This window comes from Pelodiscus sinensis, chromosome 4 (assembly GCF_052426305.1).
Source record: "Pelodiscus sinensis isolate ZL-2025 chromosome 4, ASM5242630v1, whole genome shotgun sequence".
Classification (NCBI taxonomy): Eukaryota; Metazoa; Chordata; order Testudines; family Trionychidae; genus Pelodiscus; species Pelodiscus sinensis.
Genome location: NC_143055.1, coordinates 92,133,517 through 92,149,508, shown reverse-complemented (window position 1 = coordinate 92,149,508; position 15,992 = coordinate 92,133,517). Strand labels below are relative to the sequence as shown.

General features: G+C 44.1%; 1 protein-coding gene across 1 annotated transcript; it reads left to right on the top strand.

Annotated features, from left to right (window-relative positions):
- The first annotated feature begins 5,863 nt into the window (after nucleotides 1-5,863).
- NDUFC1 (NADH:ubiquinone oxidoreductase subunit C1) lies at nucleotides 5,864-10,060 on the top strand. Its single transcript, XM_075929933.1, has 4 exons — nucleotides 5,864-6,021; nucleotides 7,958-8,061; nucleotides 8,975-9,069; nucleotides 9,915-10,060. The coding sequence occupies exons 1-3, from the start codon at nucleotides 5,961-5,963 to the stop codon at nucleotides 9,062-9,064; spliced, it is 255 nt and encodes an 84-aa protein (XP_075786048.1). The 5' UTR covers nucleotides 5,864-5,960; the 3' UTR covers nucleotides 9,065-9,069; nucleotides 9,915-10,060.
- Nucleotides 10,061-15,992: the final 5,932 nt, after the last annotated feature.

The following is a 15,992-nucleotide window of genomic DNA, read 5'->3' as shown; positions in this document are numbered from 1 at the left end:
AGGCTGGGCGCGGCTGTCAGGCGTGCGGGTCGCTGGTGCTAGGTAGCGCGTTGTAGGCGCCTCTCGTGAAGGAAGGTCGCTGCCCGTACGGTGCCAGCCCGGTGGGGCTGAAGTCGGGGGAAAGGGGCTGCGCTGTGGTTACGTTAGAATGATTGGGATATTCGCTCCTGTTAGCTTTATGCCTTTAAACCCCACTCTGCATCAGGCCTGGGTAGATGCCATTTTAATCCCCAGGAACATACCTCCCTCTCTGGCTTTTTACCATAACTGCTGAGTAGATACCGTGTGTGCGCATTTGGGGCCATGCCAGCTCCCTTTACGCAGCTTTGACACCGCACCTCCACCTGCAGCATCAACTTGTTATCCCTCAATCTTGCAGAACCAGTCGAGTTACAAAAAAGGTGGCTGCTATTTTTTGGGACCCACCCTCACAGTGTTGTCCCAGCAAAACATCTCAGGAGCTAATCAACTCTTGCCCCAAGACTGTTGCTGGGGTCGCTGTTGCTCTCTTCTGCTTACTTCCTGGGACTTAGAACCCTAAAAAACATGATGACTGCTGCCCACTTGGATATCTGTAGATATCTTCAGCAGATGATATTGCAAAACAGTTTTGTACCCTAAATAATGAATAATCTGAACTATTTTTAACATCCAAAATAATGAGATGAGAGTTAAACTTGCTAAGAAACAGAAAACAAAGAATAGGAAAAAAAAAGGTCTAGTTTCAACATGGCAAAAGGTTAATGATGGGGTGTCTAAAGCTTCTGCACTAGGGGCCTGATGGATGGTTCACTGAACTCAATGGGGCTTTGGATAAGGCCATATGAGCTGTTTAGTATATTAATTAGTTGGAAAAACAGCTGGACACTGGTGCACAACATTTGCATATGAGAAGTCTAAAGAATGCTTTGAAAAGCTTCAGAAGAACCTAACTAAACTAAGATACCAGGCCTGTAAAGATGTATTCGTGTGTTTAATTTTACTTTTGTCATGCTGTCTGGAACAGCTCATGATTGTGAATGTCAGTCTCAGAGAAGACTGTCAAAAATAGGGCAGAAACCCCAAGCTAATTTTGTTTATTTATGTATTTTAGAAATGTGCATCTGTCTGTCTTGTCTGTCTGTCCATGAGTCTGTTCAAGAACTCCTCCTAAACGGTAACTGCTAGGACCACCAAATTTGATATAAAGCTTCCTGTTATCCTAACTTTAAGCAAGCTCAAGGTTTGGTTGTGCCAGGAAAATGGGAAGTCCTTGGAATGGGACTGTTTTCCATTACATGGAAAAGGGAGGGGGCTGCAGTTTGGAGGGACACAATACTGGAGTGGACACTGGGGCAGTGAGCGCATGGGAGAATTTTACTCAGGACAGCCACACCACCAAGACAATGGCCAGCTGGGGCCTGCGATTCTCCATCTTGCCTGCTACCATAGGGGTAAGCCTTCTGGTGTTCTATAATTAGATTTCACCAATCTAGTAACAAGTGTGAACTGAAGCACTGTAACAGTCTTACCAAGGAGTTGTAGATAATCCATCTGGCTATTTCACTGTATCTAGTTACTGAAGAAGACAGATTATATGGCAGGTGGTCACTTTACACCAGAAATCACAATAATATCAATAATATTTGATAGGATAACGAGCCTTGTGGATAAGGGAGAAGCGGTGGATGTCATATACCTAGACTTTAGTAAGGCATTTGATACGGTCTTGCATGATATTCTTATTGATAAACTAGGCAAATATAACTTAGATAGGGCCACGATAAGGTGGGTGCATAATTGGCTGGATAACCGTAGTCAGAGAGTTGTTGTTAACGGTTCTAAATCCTGCTGGAAAGGGATAACACGTGGAGTTCCTCAAGGGTCTGTTTTGGGACCCGTACTGTTCAATATCTTCATCAATGATGTAGATATTGGGATAGAGAGTACGCTTATTAAGTTTGCAGATGATACCAAACTGGGTGGGGTTGTGACTTCTTTGGAGGATAGGGACATAATTCAAAATGACCTTAGCAAGTTAGAGAAATGGTCAGAGGTAAACAGGATGAGGTTTAATAAAGAGAAATGCAAAGTGCTCCACTTAGGAAGGAACAATCAGTTCCATACATATAAGATGGGAAGCGACTGTCTAGGAAGGAGCATGGCGGAAAGGGATCTAGGGGTCATAGTGGACCACAAGTTGAATATGAGTCAACAGTGTGATGCTGTTGCAAAAAAAGCAAATATGATTCTAGGTTGTATCAATAGGTGTGTTGTAAGCAAAACTCGTGAAGTCATTCTGCCGCTCTACTCTGCACTAGTTAGGCCTCAGCTGGAGTACTGTGTCCAGTTCTGGGCGCCACATTTCAAGAAAGATGTGGAGAAATTGGAAAGGGTACAGAGAAGAGCGACAAGAATGATTAAAGGTTTAGAGAACATGACCTATGAAGCCAGGCTTCATGAACTGGGCTTGTTTAGTTTGGAAAAAAGAAGATTAAGGGGGGACATGATAGCAGTTTTCAAATATCTAAATGGGTGTCACTGGGAGGAAGGAGAAAATTTGTTCCTCTTGGTTTCTGAGGACAGGACAAGGAGTAATGGGCTTAAAGTGCAGCAGGGGAGGTTTAGATTGGACATTAGGAAAAAATTCCTAACTGTCAGGGTGGTCAAATATTGGAATAAATTGCCAAGGGAGGTGGTGGAATCTCCCTCTCTGGAGATATTTAAGAACAGGTTAGATAGACATCTGTCAGGGATGGTGTAGATGGAGCTTGGTCCTGCCTTGAGGGCGGGGGGCTGGACTCGATGACCTCTTGAGGTCCCTTCCAGTCCTATTATTCTATGATTCTATGATTCAGGTTACTCCCAGTCCCAAAAAACTAGTCACTTAGCCCTGGTGAATTTGCACTTCAGCTCACACACCAAAGAACATTTATAGTCAATCCTCTAATTAAGTAAAGGTTTATTAACAAAAAAACACCCCTACTTATTTGCAAAGTTAAAACAAAAAGCATACAGAAGTGGCTACGTCTACACCGGTGTAATCTCGTGCAAAATCTCTTGCGGAAGAGTTCTTCTGGAAAAACTTTTCCAGAAGAGAGTGTCTATACTGGCATGTGCTTTTGGGCAAGAGATGTGCTTTTGCGCAAGAGCATCCAGGCCAGTGTAGACGCTCTCTTCTGGAAGAAAGCTCTGATCGCCATTTTAAGCATAGGGGCTTTTTGCGCAAGAAATTCATGTTGCCTGTCTACACCGGCCTCTTCTGAAAGAACTCTTGCGCAAAAGGGCTTCTTCCTGAGTGGGAGTGTCAGAGTTCTCGCTCAAGAAACCCTGACTTTCTACATTAGAACATTAGTGTACTTGCGCAAGAACAAGCGGCCAGTATAAATGGGAAGCAAGTATTTGCGCAAGAGCGGCCGCTTTTGCGCGAGATCGCGCCAGTGTAGACACAGCCAAGTTAGTGTTAGATTTAAAAAGATAATATAAGTTTTTAAAATCCTCTCTATATAACTTTTAGTGCTGAACCACGCCAGCAGGATCTCTTGCTTATTTTTAGGAATCCTTTGCTCCTCAGACTATATTTATAATGAAGTTAGATGCCCACAGCTCACCCATGCCAGCTGACTCAGGCAAAGGGGTTTGGGCTAAGGGGCTGTTTAATTTCAGTGTAAATGTTTGCAGCTGGAGCTCTGGGACCTCTTACCTTGTAAGGTCTTAGAGCAGGGGGAGGGAACCTTTTTTTTCTATCAAGGGCCACTGATCCACAGAGAAAATGAGTTGCAGGCTACATCAGCCCCATATTAGGGCATGGAGGCTCAGAGCTTCCCCTTGATTCTGGGGTGGGACCAGAAATGAGGGGTTCAGAGTGCGGGAAGGGGCTCGAGTGGGGCTGAGGGGTTTGGAGTGTGGAAGTGGGCTCATGCTTTCAGTGGGTTATCTTGTGTGCAAGATGAACACTTTACCTTCATTATTAATGCGTCCTTTCCTGTTTGGTAAGTTTCACAATCACAGAGATTTACAATGCAAACACTCAATATATACTCTGGAATACAGATATTACAAGTAGGATTAACACGTATCATCCTACAAGCAAGTCTACATTTTCTAATAGCTATTTTAACTGTCCTAAGCCACACTGGTTTCCAACTAGACTTTTGTCACTGGTCAGCGAGGCTCTTGGCCTTGTCATGAGCTGACGCATAGTTTGCCAACATCCCACTTATGGGCTACGTCTACACTGGCCCCTTTTCCGAAAGGGGCATGCTAATTTTAAACTTCAGAATAGGGAAATCCGCGGGGGATTTAAATATCCCGCTGCGGGATTTAAATAAAGATGTCTGCCGCTTTTTTCCGGCTTGTAGATAAGCCGGAAAAAAGCGTCTAGACTGGCCCAATTCTCCGGAATAAAGCCTTATTCCGGAGGATCTCTTATTCCTACTTCGAAGAGATCCTCCGGAATAGGGCTTTATTCTGGAGGATCGGGCCAGTCTAGATGCTTTTTTCCGGATTATTTACAAGCCGGAAAAAAGCGGCGGACATCTTTATTTAAATCCCGCGGGGGGATATTTAAATCCCCCGTGGATTTCCCTATTCTGAAGTTTAAAATTAGCATGCCCCTTTCGGAAAAGGGGCCAGTGTAGACGTAGCCATGGTGAATAGTCTACTTTATTTTGATAGGGCTATTCATGATAGTAAAGGTAAGCACATGTATAAGTGTTTGCAGGCTTGGGACTCGTGAGTCATTCTTACATACTAATGCATAATTTTAAAAAGCTGGAAAATCTTCACACATATTTAGATCTCTGTGAGTTACGGTTACTAGATAGTGTATTCCACCAAACAATACAAAGCAAGGAAATGTGCAAGTATGTTAATCATGATCTCATCTATACTTCATTTGTCTTTAGTCTCTGAAGTACCTTTTTACTACCACCCTATGTTGTGATTTTATCCTGAGTATCACGGTATTTGATTTCCTGAGTATCACGGTGTCTTCTCTAAATCCTCAGCTCCAAGAGCCATGGCATTATCTGAACTTGCTTTTCACAAAATAACAAATGAAGCCTAAATTGATAGCCTTAACTGCAAAGCTTGAAAATGTGATTTCTAAAGCACAAAAAAGGCTAGTAAAAAGAACCCCACATTTATTGTTTGTAAATAGCATGATTTCTAAGTCAAGCATAGATTGTTGGGCACCTGATGTGGTTTGTTAATACTTGAGTCTGGCACTGCTGTACCTTCCAATTTTGAAGGGATAAAGCTCTGGGAGATTTTTTCACCTTAGATGATGAATTCTGTCAATTTGATAATCTCTAATTGAAGGTTTCAAGTAGAAAGATGCAGAAGAAAACTAAAAGGTCCAGAGATGGTGCTTAGAAGGTGAGACTGGACAGTTACAAAAGAACATCCCCCCCCCCTCCCGCCCACCCAAATTAAAACAATGCAGATGCAGGGATGAGTGAGAAACGAGAGATTCATTCAGATTTAGGAAGGGTCTAGTAAACACTGATTTGTCCCTCTGTTTTCAATGGTAAATGGAAGGATAGAAAATATAAGGGGGAAGGAGAGGGAAATCAATGCTACTTTATACAGCCAGCAAGGGGGCATTTCTGGGGGCAGGTTGCTGGGCATCCTGCAAGTGCTTTATTTGTAATGAAACAGGTAGGGCTCCTTAAGACATTTTTACGTGCATCCCTGATACAACAAGTCCACAAGCAGCAGAGCATGAACTGCCAAGCTTAGAAGTGCTGGGGCTCAGCCCTAGCAAGCCCTGGCACAAATTAAGCGCTGGACCCACCCTGTGGCCGCAGGGCTTCAGGCAGCCCCTCAGTCAGAATGAGACTGAGGCGAGACTGGCCTCCAGGGGCTCTCTCCCCAGCAGGGGGAACCCTCAGCGCCCCAGCTCCGCCTGGAGGCCCCGCCCCTGGGCTGCTCAGGCCCGGCTGCGGCGGCGCAGGGCGGACTCGGAGCTGGGCGGGAAGATGGCGCCGCCACTGGGGCTGGCGCAGCGACTGTTCCTGGCGTCCGGGAGCCTGAGCCGCAGTGAGTGCGCGCGGGCCCCGCCCTGGGGAGCGCGGGCCGGGTGTTCTCTCTCGGGTCCGGGACCCGGGTCCAGCAGCGCCCCTGACGCCCGCGCTCCGCGGGGCGAGCTGGCGGCCCCCGGCTTGGGCTGGGAGCGACCTTCAGCCTCCCGCTGGGCCCCTGCGCGCCCTTGTCCCGGCCCCGTGTCAGCAGAGGGGCGGCCGCGTTGCCTGGAGTGTCGGCGGGGCTGGCAGGCGCTGCACCGCAGGAATGGGGTCGTGCTGTTAGGAGCTGGCGCGCGACGTGGGATTTGCCCTGGAGATATCCCGTAATTGCCCTTTACGGCCTTGGGAGGTCGCTGAGCAGACTTTATGGGGAGAAAGCGGGTTTTGCTGGTCCCCAGCAGCTGGGGCTTTAGGAGAGATTCGATGATGGGAAGCGGAACATTAAAGGGACTTGCCCGTCCTAGTCTCTGTTTCAGTGTTAAATGGGGCTAGTTGGGGCCAGCCCTGGACGGAGCAAACCAATGACCTCTTCCGACCCCTCTTCTCTAGTGCCTCTAAGTTCATTACCAGTTCTAAATCTAGATTAACTCACTACTAGACTGTTCCCCTATATTTTCACACACAAGTTGGAACAGACAGAGGCGAATCTTGCCCTCCGTTTGCCCTCAACCTCTTACTGCTATCTATGGGTATGCTCAGGCTAACAGGACTGCCTGTCTGGTAGTATTAGGATTATGTTTTAAAACATTTTTGCATATAACATTTATACTAAGAGTAAAATCCCTATTGCAAACCCCCCTTTATTTTGAGACACATAAGGTGCTTTGGGAACATTGTCTGAAAGGAGTTATAACAACTTACTGTTTGGTACTCAACAACATAATAAAGACTACCAGGATCACAAGTCACTTATATAGAAATGCAGAATATAATTGCCTGTTATATAGATCTAGAAAGGTTTTCTTTGATGTCACCCTTTAGCTTAGCAATGTTCTGTCATCACAGATAATTGGTTAATTTCTCCCTGAGTATATTAAACTGCTTTTCCCTAGAAATTCACATCATCTTGCTCTGGTTTCATTTTTATTTTTTTGAGTTTTGAAGTCCTGATTAACCAGTCTTCAACATAGTATTTTTTCATTTCTTTTCTTTGTGATGATTAGCCCTAATAGACAATAAGGCTGTGTCTAGACTGGCAAGTTTTTCCGCAAAAGCATGTGCTTTTGCAGAAAAACTTGCCAGCTGTCTACACTGGCTGCTTGAATTTCCGCAAGAACACTGACGATCTCATGTAAGAAATCAGTGCTTCTTGCGGAACTACTATGCTGCTCCCGTTCAGGCAAAAGTCCTTTTGCGCAAAAGGGCCAGTGTAGACAGCTCAGATTTGTTTTCTGCAAAAAAGTCCCAATCGTGAAAATGGTGATTGGGGCTTTTTTGCACAAACGGGCGTCTAGATTGGCATGGACGCTTTTCCGCAAAAAGTGCTTTTGTGGAAAAGTGTCTGTGCCAATCTAGACGCTCTTTTCCGCAAATGCTTTTAATGGAAAACTTTTCCGTTAAAAGCATTTGCGGAAAATCATGCCAGTCTAGACGTAGCCTAAATGTAGGGAAGTAATAGAAGACTCATTGCTTAGAATTTCTAAATTGGGGCATCTGAGTAAAACACAGTAGGGTACAGTCCTACATTCCTGGAGGGATGGAAATAGGTAATTTAGTCAGAATTGTGCTATCACTGTTGCTTCTCACCCTTTCCTGGATTAATCCCTATGCTCAATGAATGATCTTTGCAGAAATTGTTTAAATGAGATGGCAAGAAGACCATCTGCATCAGTAATAAAGTTGGTCAGAAAATCTCTGTAATACACATCAGACAAGACTGTCATGAATTGGTTTGATAATCAAAATAAATTTAACAGAAGCTAACATGTACGTGTAAAATTCTTATATTTTAGCATTGACTCGTTCTGCATTCATCGCAAGAAAATCTGACCATGCAAACCCAAACTGGGTAAAGGTTGGACTGACTTTTGGCACCACTGCAGCTCTGTGGATCCTAGTAAGTATAGTATAAGAATGTGAGAATACTTAACTATTCATTAGAGAAGTTTTAAAACAGTAGTTACTGTTAAGATAAGGTTGTATATGAATTCATTTTCTGTAGTAGATAAGATAATTGAAGGAAATTTCAAGCTAAAGCCCCAGGTAGTCTGTAGTATTCCTTCAAAAGCTATAGATTCATGAAGCTATTCTTCTTTTCTACCACTTACCAAACGACTAGACACTGAAAAATTAATGTTCAATAGGTCTACCAACTTCTCTCCCAAACAAGGAGTGGGCATGTATGTGTTTTTGTGTGTAGAGGTGCTTAATAGTAATTTCTTTTCTGCTCTAAGAAAAACTGGACATGCTGTAGGGAGAAACCATAATAAAACCATATGTTTTTCTTTTTGACTCTTATTAGGACAATCATAAGTTTATGACTCGACAGACACTCATATTTTTTGATAGTTTACCAGATAAAGCGTTAAACTATCAGGGCACCATTCTTAAATAAATGTGCAAATTCTTAAATAAAATGTCTGTCTGAGACACATCAGGGTCCAGGATAAACGACTGTGGATGGAGGGAGCATGTAGTGATTGTAAAATGAACATGTTATGCAAAATAAGCAGCAGTCAGAGGAACATATTACTGTTTCAACATATCTGATATCCAGTGCCCTGTCTCCTGTGAGTGGCCAGCAAAAGATGCTGCTGTGGAAGTTGTAAGAAACCTCCCCATGGGTCATAGTGGGATAATTTTTTCTCTTAGAGAATCTCCTCCTAACTCTAATTGTCAAACATTGGCTTGCATTCTGAATCAGATTTTAATATTCTAAAACTTACTTGTATTTGTTACAAAAATGCTTGTTCCAGTTTGCTTTTTCCCTGAATGTCTTTTTTTTTTTAAATCATACGGTCATCTTCTAGCTCTTCAAGCAACATAATGATGATGTAATAGAATATGAAAGGAGAAGAGGAGAGAGAGAGAAACATGATGCATGCACAGGATGTTCATAGTAAGTGTACGTAATACATACTGGAAGTATGTAGACTGATTTATGTTTTTAGAAAAACCTGTCTCTTGCAAGGTGACCTGTCTTAAACAATGGATGTTGGCTGTTCCTCTTCTTTCTTTGTTTCCTACCCCCGTTCCCTATTCCCGCTTTACTTAGCTCAGCCCCTCATTAAAAATTTAAAAAAAAAATCCAGCTCAAATAGTAACTAAGATAACTGTGCCACTTCATTGCTATATTCATTTAAATGTATGTTTTATCACCATTTCCAAGCCTTTGTTTGGCTTTTGGACTGTAAGGCTGCAAAGGCCTGAATTCTCTTTTTGCATGTATGTGTCTTGACATTTGTACTGAGGCAGTTCCATAATATATGTGTTTTAATAAGACATCTCAATAAATTGTTCAGCTTATTGTATGATCAGGCCCATAATGGAAATCAGTATTTTCCCAATTTCACATATCAGAGAATATTCCTGTGTCTTTTATTTATATAACCTGTTTATATAGAGGAAATTATAAATCAATGTATATGAATTGGGCCACACTTTTATTTTTGAAAAAATGAAAATATCCCGCCTAAACCAAATCATAAATGGGTATTTCTCTCTCATTTGTGTTTAAATAACATTTATTTACTATTACAAACAAATACAGTTATGGGTTCAGAGGCAATTACTATGCAGCTTTAAAAGAACATTGTACATTGGCAAACCCCTAAAGCTGATCATTTTCTATTCAATATTCGGTAAAACCTTTACTGTGCAGCTAAAAATGGAACAAACACAGAAAATATTAATTACATCACACATTTAATTTTCCACGTCAACCTTATGAGTTTGTTGTTTTTTTCCTAGATTGAAGATATTATCTAAGAAGTGACTGAGTGATAGTTATAATCCACAAGGAAATGATCAACAGGGTATCAGAAAATATCTGGATATTTATCTGTTCCCAATGTTTTGTATAGTGCGCTGTGAAATAAACAGTAATGAATATGTAAGGAGATGGTTGAATCTGTTTTCTTGCTGCACATCTTTTATTCTGAAGACAAACAGAAAAAGTGTGTTCAATTGATATTTCACCTTAGCATAAACTCAGTGTTACATGTTTTGTGAAAGAAAAGTACTAACAAAGTTGCAATCTGTATATAAATGCTAAAATGTGTATTTCTGGACAAATGTGTATTTGTGAACATTATAAGAAGAAATTATTTTCAAAGTACTAGTCTTGTTTGAAATGCCACTTGGCCTTGGAAGAGTTGCTTCAGGAGTTACTGCAACTCATGTTTACACATCTGCATGCAAACTTGAAGTCGTTCCTAGAATATATCTCCAATCCTGTCTGCAAGATGCACTCTGGGTTCATTTGCCCTATAACAAAAATGTGGAGCTTCATTTACCTAGGACAGATGAAAAGGCAGCTCTGCGGGAGCTGGCACACATGGGGAGCTCGCTTCCCCCCCCCCCCTTGTTGCCTCTGTCAGTTACGTTGGGGAGCCAGCTCCCCCCATCCCACAGCTCCTGTGGAGCCGCTTCCCCCATCCCGCTGCTGCCTCTGAGAGAGGCAGGAAGTTATCTGTCAAACTGGCTCCCTGCGTGTACTCACTCCTGTGGGAGAAAAATCAAATAACTCCAATTGTGTCTAAAGGGAGGACTGTGCAGGAAATCAAAACTCTCTAAAAGAAAACTGCTGTAAGGGTTAAAAAGTTTTCCAGACCTCTCTCCCTGTAACAGAGAGAAATCAAATTAACTCTAATCAAGACCCTTACAATGCCTCCTATCTCAAGTTCATGGATACTCCTAGTCTGTCACAATTTGTCATGTAAACCCTTATCTTTGTCACAGTTTGCCTTGTAGACTCCTCCACTCAAATTCTCATGTGGCTTTGTGTACTGTAAAAACTTACTTCTAGCACTCCTGGGGTGAACAGAAGTCTCAGAGTACTTCTACACCCCACCATCAACCTCAGCCTGGACCATTCTACACGAGAGATCCACTTCCTGGACACCACCGTACAAATCAACAATGGAAAATTAGACACCACTCTCTACAGAAAACCCACCGACTCATACAGTTACCTACATGCTTCCAGCTCCCATCCAGAACACACCACACGATCCATCGTCTATAGCCAAGCCCTTTGATACAACCGCATCTGCTCTAATCCCACTGACAGAGACCAGAAGCTTCAGGATCTCTACCAAGCATTTATAAACCTCAACTACCCACCCAGAGAAATAAAAAAGCAAATTGAAAGAGCCAGACGAATACCTAGAAACCATCTACTTCAAGACAGACCCAAGAAAACCAACAACAGAACACCACTTGTCATCACCTACAACCCCCAACTTAAACCTGTCCAACACATTATCAATAAACTACAGCCTATATTGGAACAGGATACCATACTCAAAGAGGCTCTGGGAGACAGACCCATAGTCTCCTATAGACAACCACCTAACCTCAAGATGATTCTTACCAACCACCACAGGACATACCACACTAATACCAACCCTGGTACCTTCCCTTGCAACAAACCCCGTTGCCAGCTTTGTCCACATATTCATTCTGCTGATACCATTATTGGACCTAACCAAGTGAGTTATAAGATCAAGAACACATATTCCTGCGCCTCCAGAAATATAATCTATGCTATCATGTGCCGAAAGTGTCCGTCTGCTATGTACATTGGACAAACATCTCAGACACTTCGCCAAAGGATTAATGCCCACAAAACAGATATCAGACAAGATCACAAAGAGAAAACAGTTTCTTGTCATTTCAACCAGAAAGGACACAGTCTTAATGACCTGCTAACCTGCATCCTACTTCAGAAGACATTCAAATCTGCACTTGAAAGGGAATCCTCTGAACTGGCATTCATGCTAAAATTCGACATCCTCCGCACCGGACTTAATAAAGACCCCAACTATCTTACACATTACAAAGATAGCTTCCCCAATTATCACCTCTAATACTATTAACTCACAGACATTTCCCCTTCCCCACCTCTAATATCATTAACTCACTGGCATTCACCTTCCTTCCCCCCCCCCATTCCCCTTCTGTTCTGTAATGTGATTTGTCCTTTTCATGTGTGTTCATTTTTTTTAAATTGTATCCTTTGGTATATATGGTTGTGACTGTTTTCTTCCATTATTTGATCTGAGGAAGTGGGTCTGGCCCACGAAAGCTCATCATCTAATAAACCATCTTATTAGTCTTTAAAGTGCTACATTGTCCTGCATTTTGCTTCAGAGTACTTCTGCTGAGACTTTGATATGTTAAAGAAGAACAATCAACAACTGAACTGTCTAAGCATTCTGTATATAGGATACCTGAATCTGTCTCTCATTGCTGCTGCTTTCACTCTTGGAAGTGACAGCATGCATCATAAAGTTTTTCCTTCTAGGTTTCTCTCCTGCCTCACTGATTTGACCTCTGGCCTCGGACCCTTCTGGGGGCTCTGTACCCCAGGGGAGCGAGATTTCCCCCTCACTCCTATGGAGCTACCTTCCCCCTGCACTGCTGACAGAAGCAGCAACGTGGGAGCAGGAGAAGGGGTACATTCAGGATGCCAGCTTTCAAGCACCATTCCCCACCCCCACCCCGTGCTGCTGTCTCTATCAGACGGAGGGCAGATGGGAGCCAGTGCTCACAGGAAGCCAGTTTAAAAGCCCACTGTACCTCTGTATTGTTACACATTTACAAAAAAAGTTTCTAAGATCCTTACTGCCCATGAGCACTGACTCCTTCCCTCTCCCCTGCCCCATGCTGCTGCCTCTCATACAGATGGTTTGCAACTCTCAACATGTTTTTTGCATGAAATGTTTAATCATTTCAAAGTCTATATATATGATGTTTTCTTCCTATTTAAAGACTACTTGGAAAGGGTAAAAATGGATTTGAGATTCTTTGTTTTGAAAAACTTTTTTAGGATGTACAGAAAAAAGTCAAAGGTTTTCAGCAGTTAAAAGAAAAAAGTGGAGTTGTGGTTTCTACTTGATTTTTTTCTTACTGTGATAACTAAGTGTTTGTATTAGAAAATTACAGTTGTGAAATTAAACATTGATGTACTTAATTTAGTACACTGGGATACAAAAAGTTAGTATACCTTGCCCTGACACAGAATTTTACATAGTGTCATTATCCCCATTTTATGGATGAGGAAACTGGAGCAAAGAGTTGAAGTAATTTGCCCAAGATCACCTAGAACCGTGGTTCCCAGCTTGTGGTCTGCGGATCCCTGGTGCTCTGCGACAGTACTGCTGGAAATTTTTTTTTAAAAAAGGATTGAGCTCACCATAGTGGGCCTGATCCTTACTTTTCTTTTCCTTTTTCTTTCTCTCTCGCCAGGGAGGGGGGGGTCTGTGAAATTTTAATTGATTGAAAAAGGGTCTGTATGTTCAAAAAGGTTGGGAACCACTGATCTAGAATGCCAGTTCTAATGTAATCATTTATATGTAATCATTTTAAATCAATGAATCTGTTTGGGTGATTTAAAAATTGCTTAAGTGCATCTGTATTAAGGGCTAGAACCTATGTAACTAGATTTTAAATCTATTTGGTTACATCAGTGCATGCGTCTAATCTTAAAACAATTGCAGTGGAGGTCCTTGGAGGAGAAACAATGTTGATGCAGAGAGCTTTTGTTCTAAATGTTTTGCTAACTTAAAAAAAAAAAAACCCCACCAGACTGAATTAAAATAATTTCCGCTCTCAGGTAAACAGGTTTTTATTTCCTTTAAAAGTGAGATGGCATAAACTTACTGTTTTTGCAGGCAGCCACCATACCTTTAATGAAACTCAGGTCAGATAAAATTTCTGTGGAAGGAGCAAATCTTTTTTTTTGGGGGGTGGGAGGGGGAAGTGGAAAGGTCTTTGTTTGCTTGATTAATCACAAAGCAACACGGAATTTTGTTTCCTTTGCAGGTCTTAGGTAAAACTTGATCCTCTGGCCCTTATTTGTATGAGCAGCTCTAATGGGGAAACTTTTTTGGGTCAGGGGCCACCGACCCACAAAATCAATTGGGGACTGCACACCAGGAGAAACAAAAAACCCCCCAAGCCCTTACTGTGGCCCCCAACTGAGAAGGAGAAAGACACTCCCCATGTTTCCTTCACACAACAGAACCTAGCCTAGTAGATAGTGTGCTCAGCGGTGCAGTAGGGTCAGGTGGGGGGGAGTGGAGTGCTAGCATGGGTGTCCCAATACCGGGGTAGGGGGGCCCTGAGCCTTGGGGGCTGGATCCAGGCAAGCCAGGAGCCGCGTTGGCCCCTCTGGGCCTGAGGTTCCCCATCCTGTCTCTTCAACCCAAATACAACATGAAGTGAAGACTCTTCAACCCAGATAAAACATCCAGAAACTTCTTTGTAATCATGGAGCTAGTCTGTTTCTTCTAGCCAGTTAAACACCCCCAGGAATCAGCAGCTGTTACTCTCTTCCTAATATATTTCTGAACAGGGGGCAGCCCATGAGTATAGGCAGACTTGGTGGTCATCTAGGGTGCCGCGTTCAACCGGGCGCTCGATGATTACGTCATGCCACTGACGGCCGTGTAGGTGGGGGCACCGATGGCGTGTTCTGCCTGGGGTGCCAGCTGCCACAGCTGGCCTCGGGCTGCTCCTGTTTCTGAACATACCAACAACTGAATTTGGGGTACAATGTGTGACAAACTTATAATAGTTACACATGAAATTTAAAATGTGGAATTATCCTCTACTAAAATAGCTGGGGGAACCCCCAGCGGACCAGGGAGAGGCGGAGCGTACTTTCTCGCTGCGGCTTTGCTCCACCTCTCCCTGGTCTCCTGGGGGAGGTTTTTTCAAGGGCAGCGTTGACAACCCGCCGCTTTTTTTCATTTTAATTTTTTTTTAAATCAAGAAAGGGAGTGAGGGTTCGGAAGAGCAGAGGCAAAGACAGAAAGACTGTGGGGAGAGGGGGCGGAGCCTGTCTGCAGATGAGCCCAGGGGTTGCTGGGAAGGGAGGAAGGCAGGAGGGAGGGAGGGAGTCGAGCGGGGCGCTGCCCAGAGCGCTCCCAGCGCCCCACCACCACCCGAGCCTCCCTGGGGCGAGGGAGGGTAGGCCGGAGGAGGTGCGCGGGGCGGGTGAGTCGGTTGGTCTTGCTGTGGTCGCCGTGAGCGAGGAGAGGGCGGCAGGTGGTGAGCAAGCGGGCGGGACTTAGAAAATTTCTATTCCCCCGTGCTGGGGGATGTCTTGGGAGGGGGAGAGTACTGTGTGCGCCGTAAGGTGAGGTAAGCTCGAGTGTAGAATCCGGCCCGGGGTCCTGTTTGAAGATCGCCTGATTAAGCAACCGCCGTGGGAACGAATCCTTTGCTCCCTGGGACCCGATGGGATCCAGCCTTTTTTAGGGCTTCTGACACCAAAACTCTGCAATCGACAGCCTTATTTCTAGGCCCCTCGGAAACCGCTCCGGAGCCTAAAAGGCTCCAGTTATGTGCGGTTTCTTTTTTTTAGCCTGGAAGGGATTTAAACCCCTACCGTGTTTTTCTGCTGGCCGCTCTACAGCTGATCTGCAATCAGCTGTTCAGGCGCCTCCCAGACACATCTTTTGAGACTGCCTATTGGTGGAGGCTCTTCTCTTGCCTTAAAGCAACAGCTGCTCTCTCTTTTTTGCTACACTGGAACCTCTGCTATTGGCTGTGGATCTGCTCCGCTGGATCTGGAAATGGATCTGAATCTGGATCTGGACCTGGACCTTTGCTCCGCGTCTGCCTGGTCTGCTGGCCCCCCCCGCCCCCGCACCCCCACCCCCGTCTGCTGCCCCCCCAGCAGACCAGGGAGATGCAGAGCAAAGCCACGGGGAGCAAAGCCACTCGGCGTCTCCCTGGTCCCCTGGGGGGAACAGGGAGACGCGGAGCGTACTTTCTCGCTGCGGCTTTGCTCCGCCTCTCCTTGGTCTCCTGGGGGAG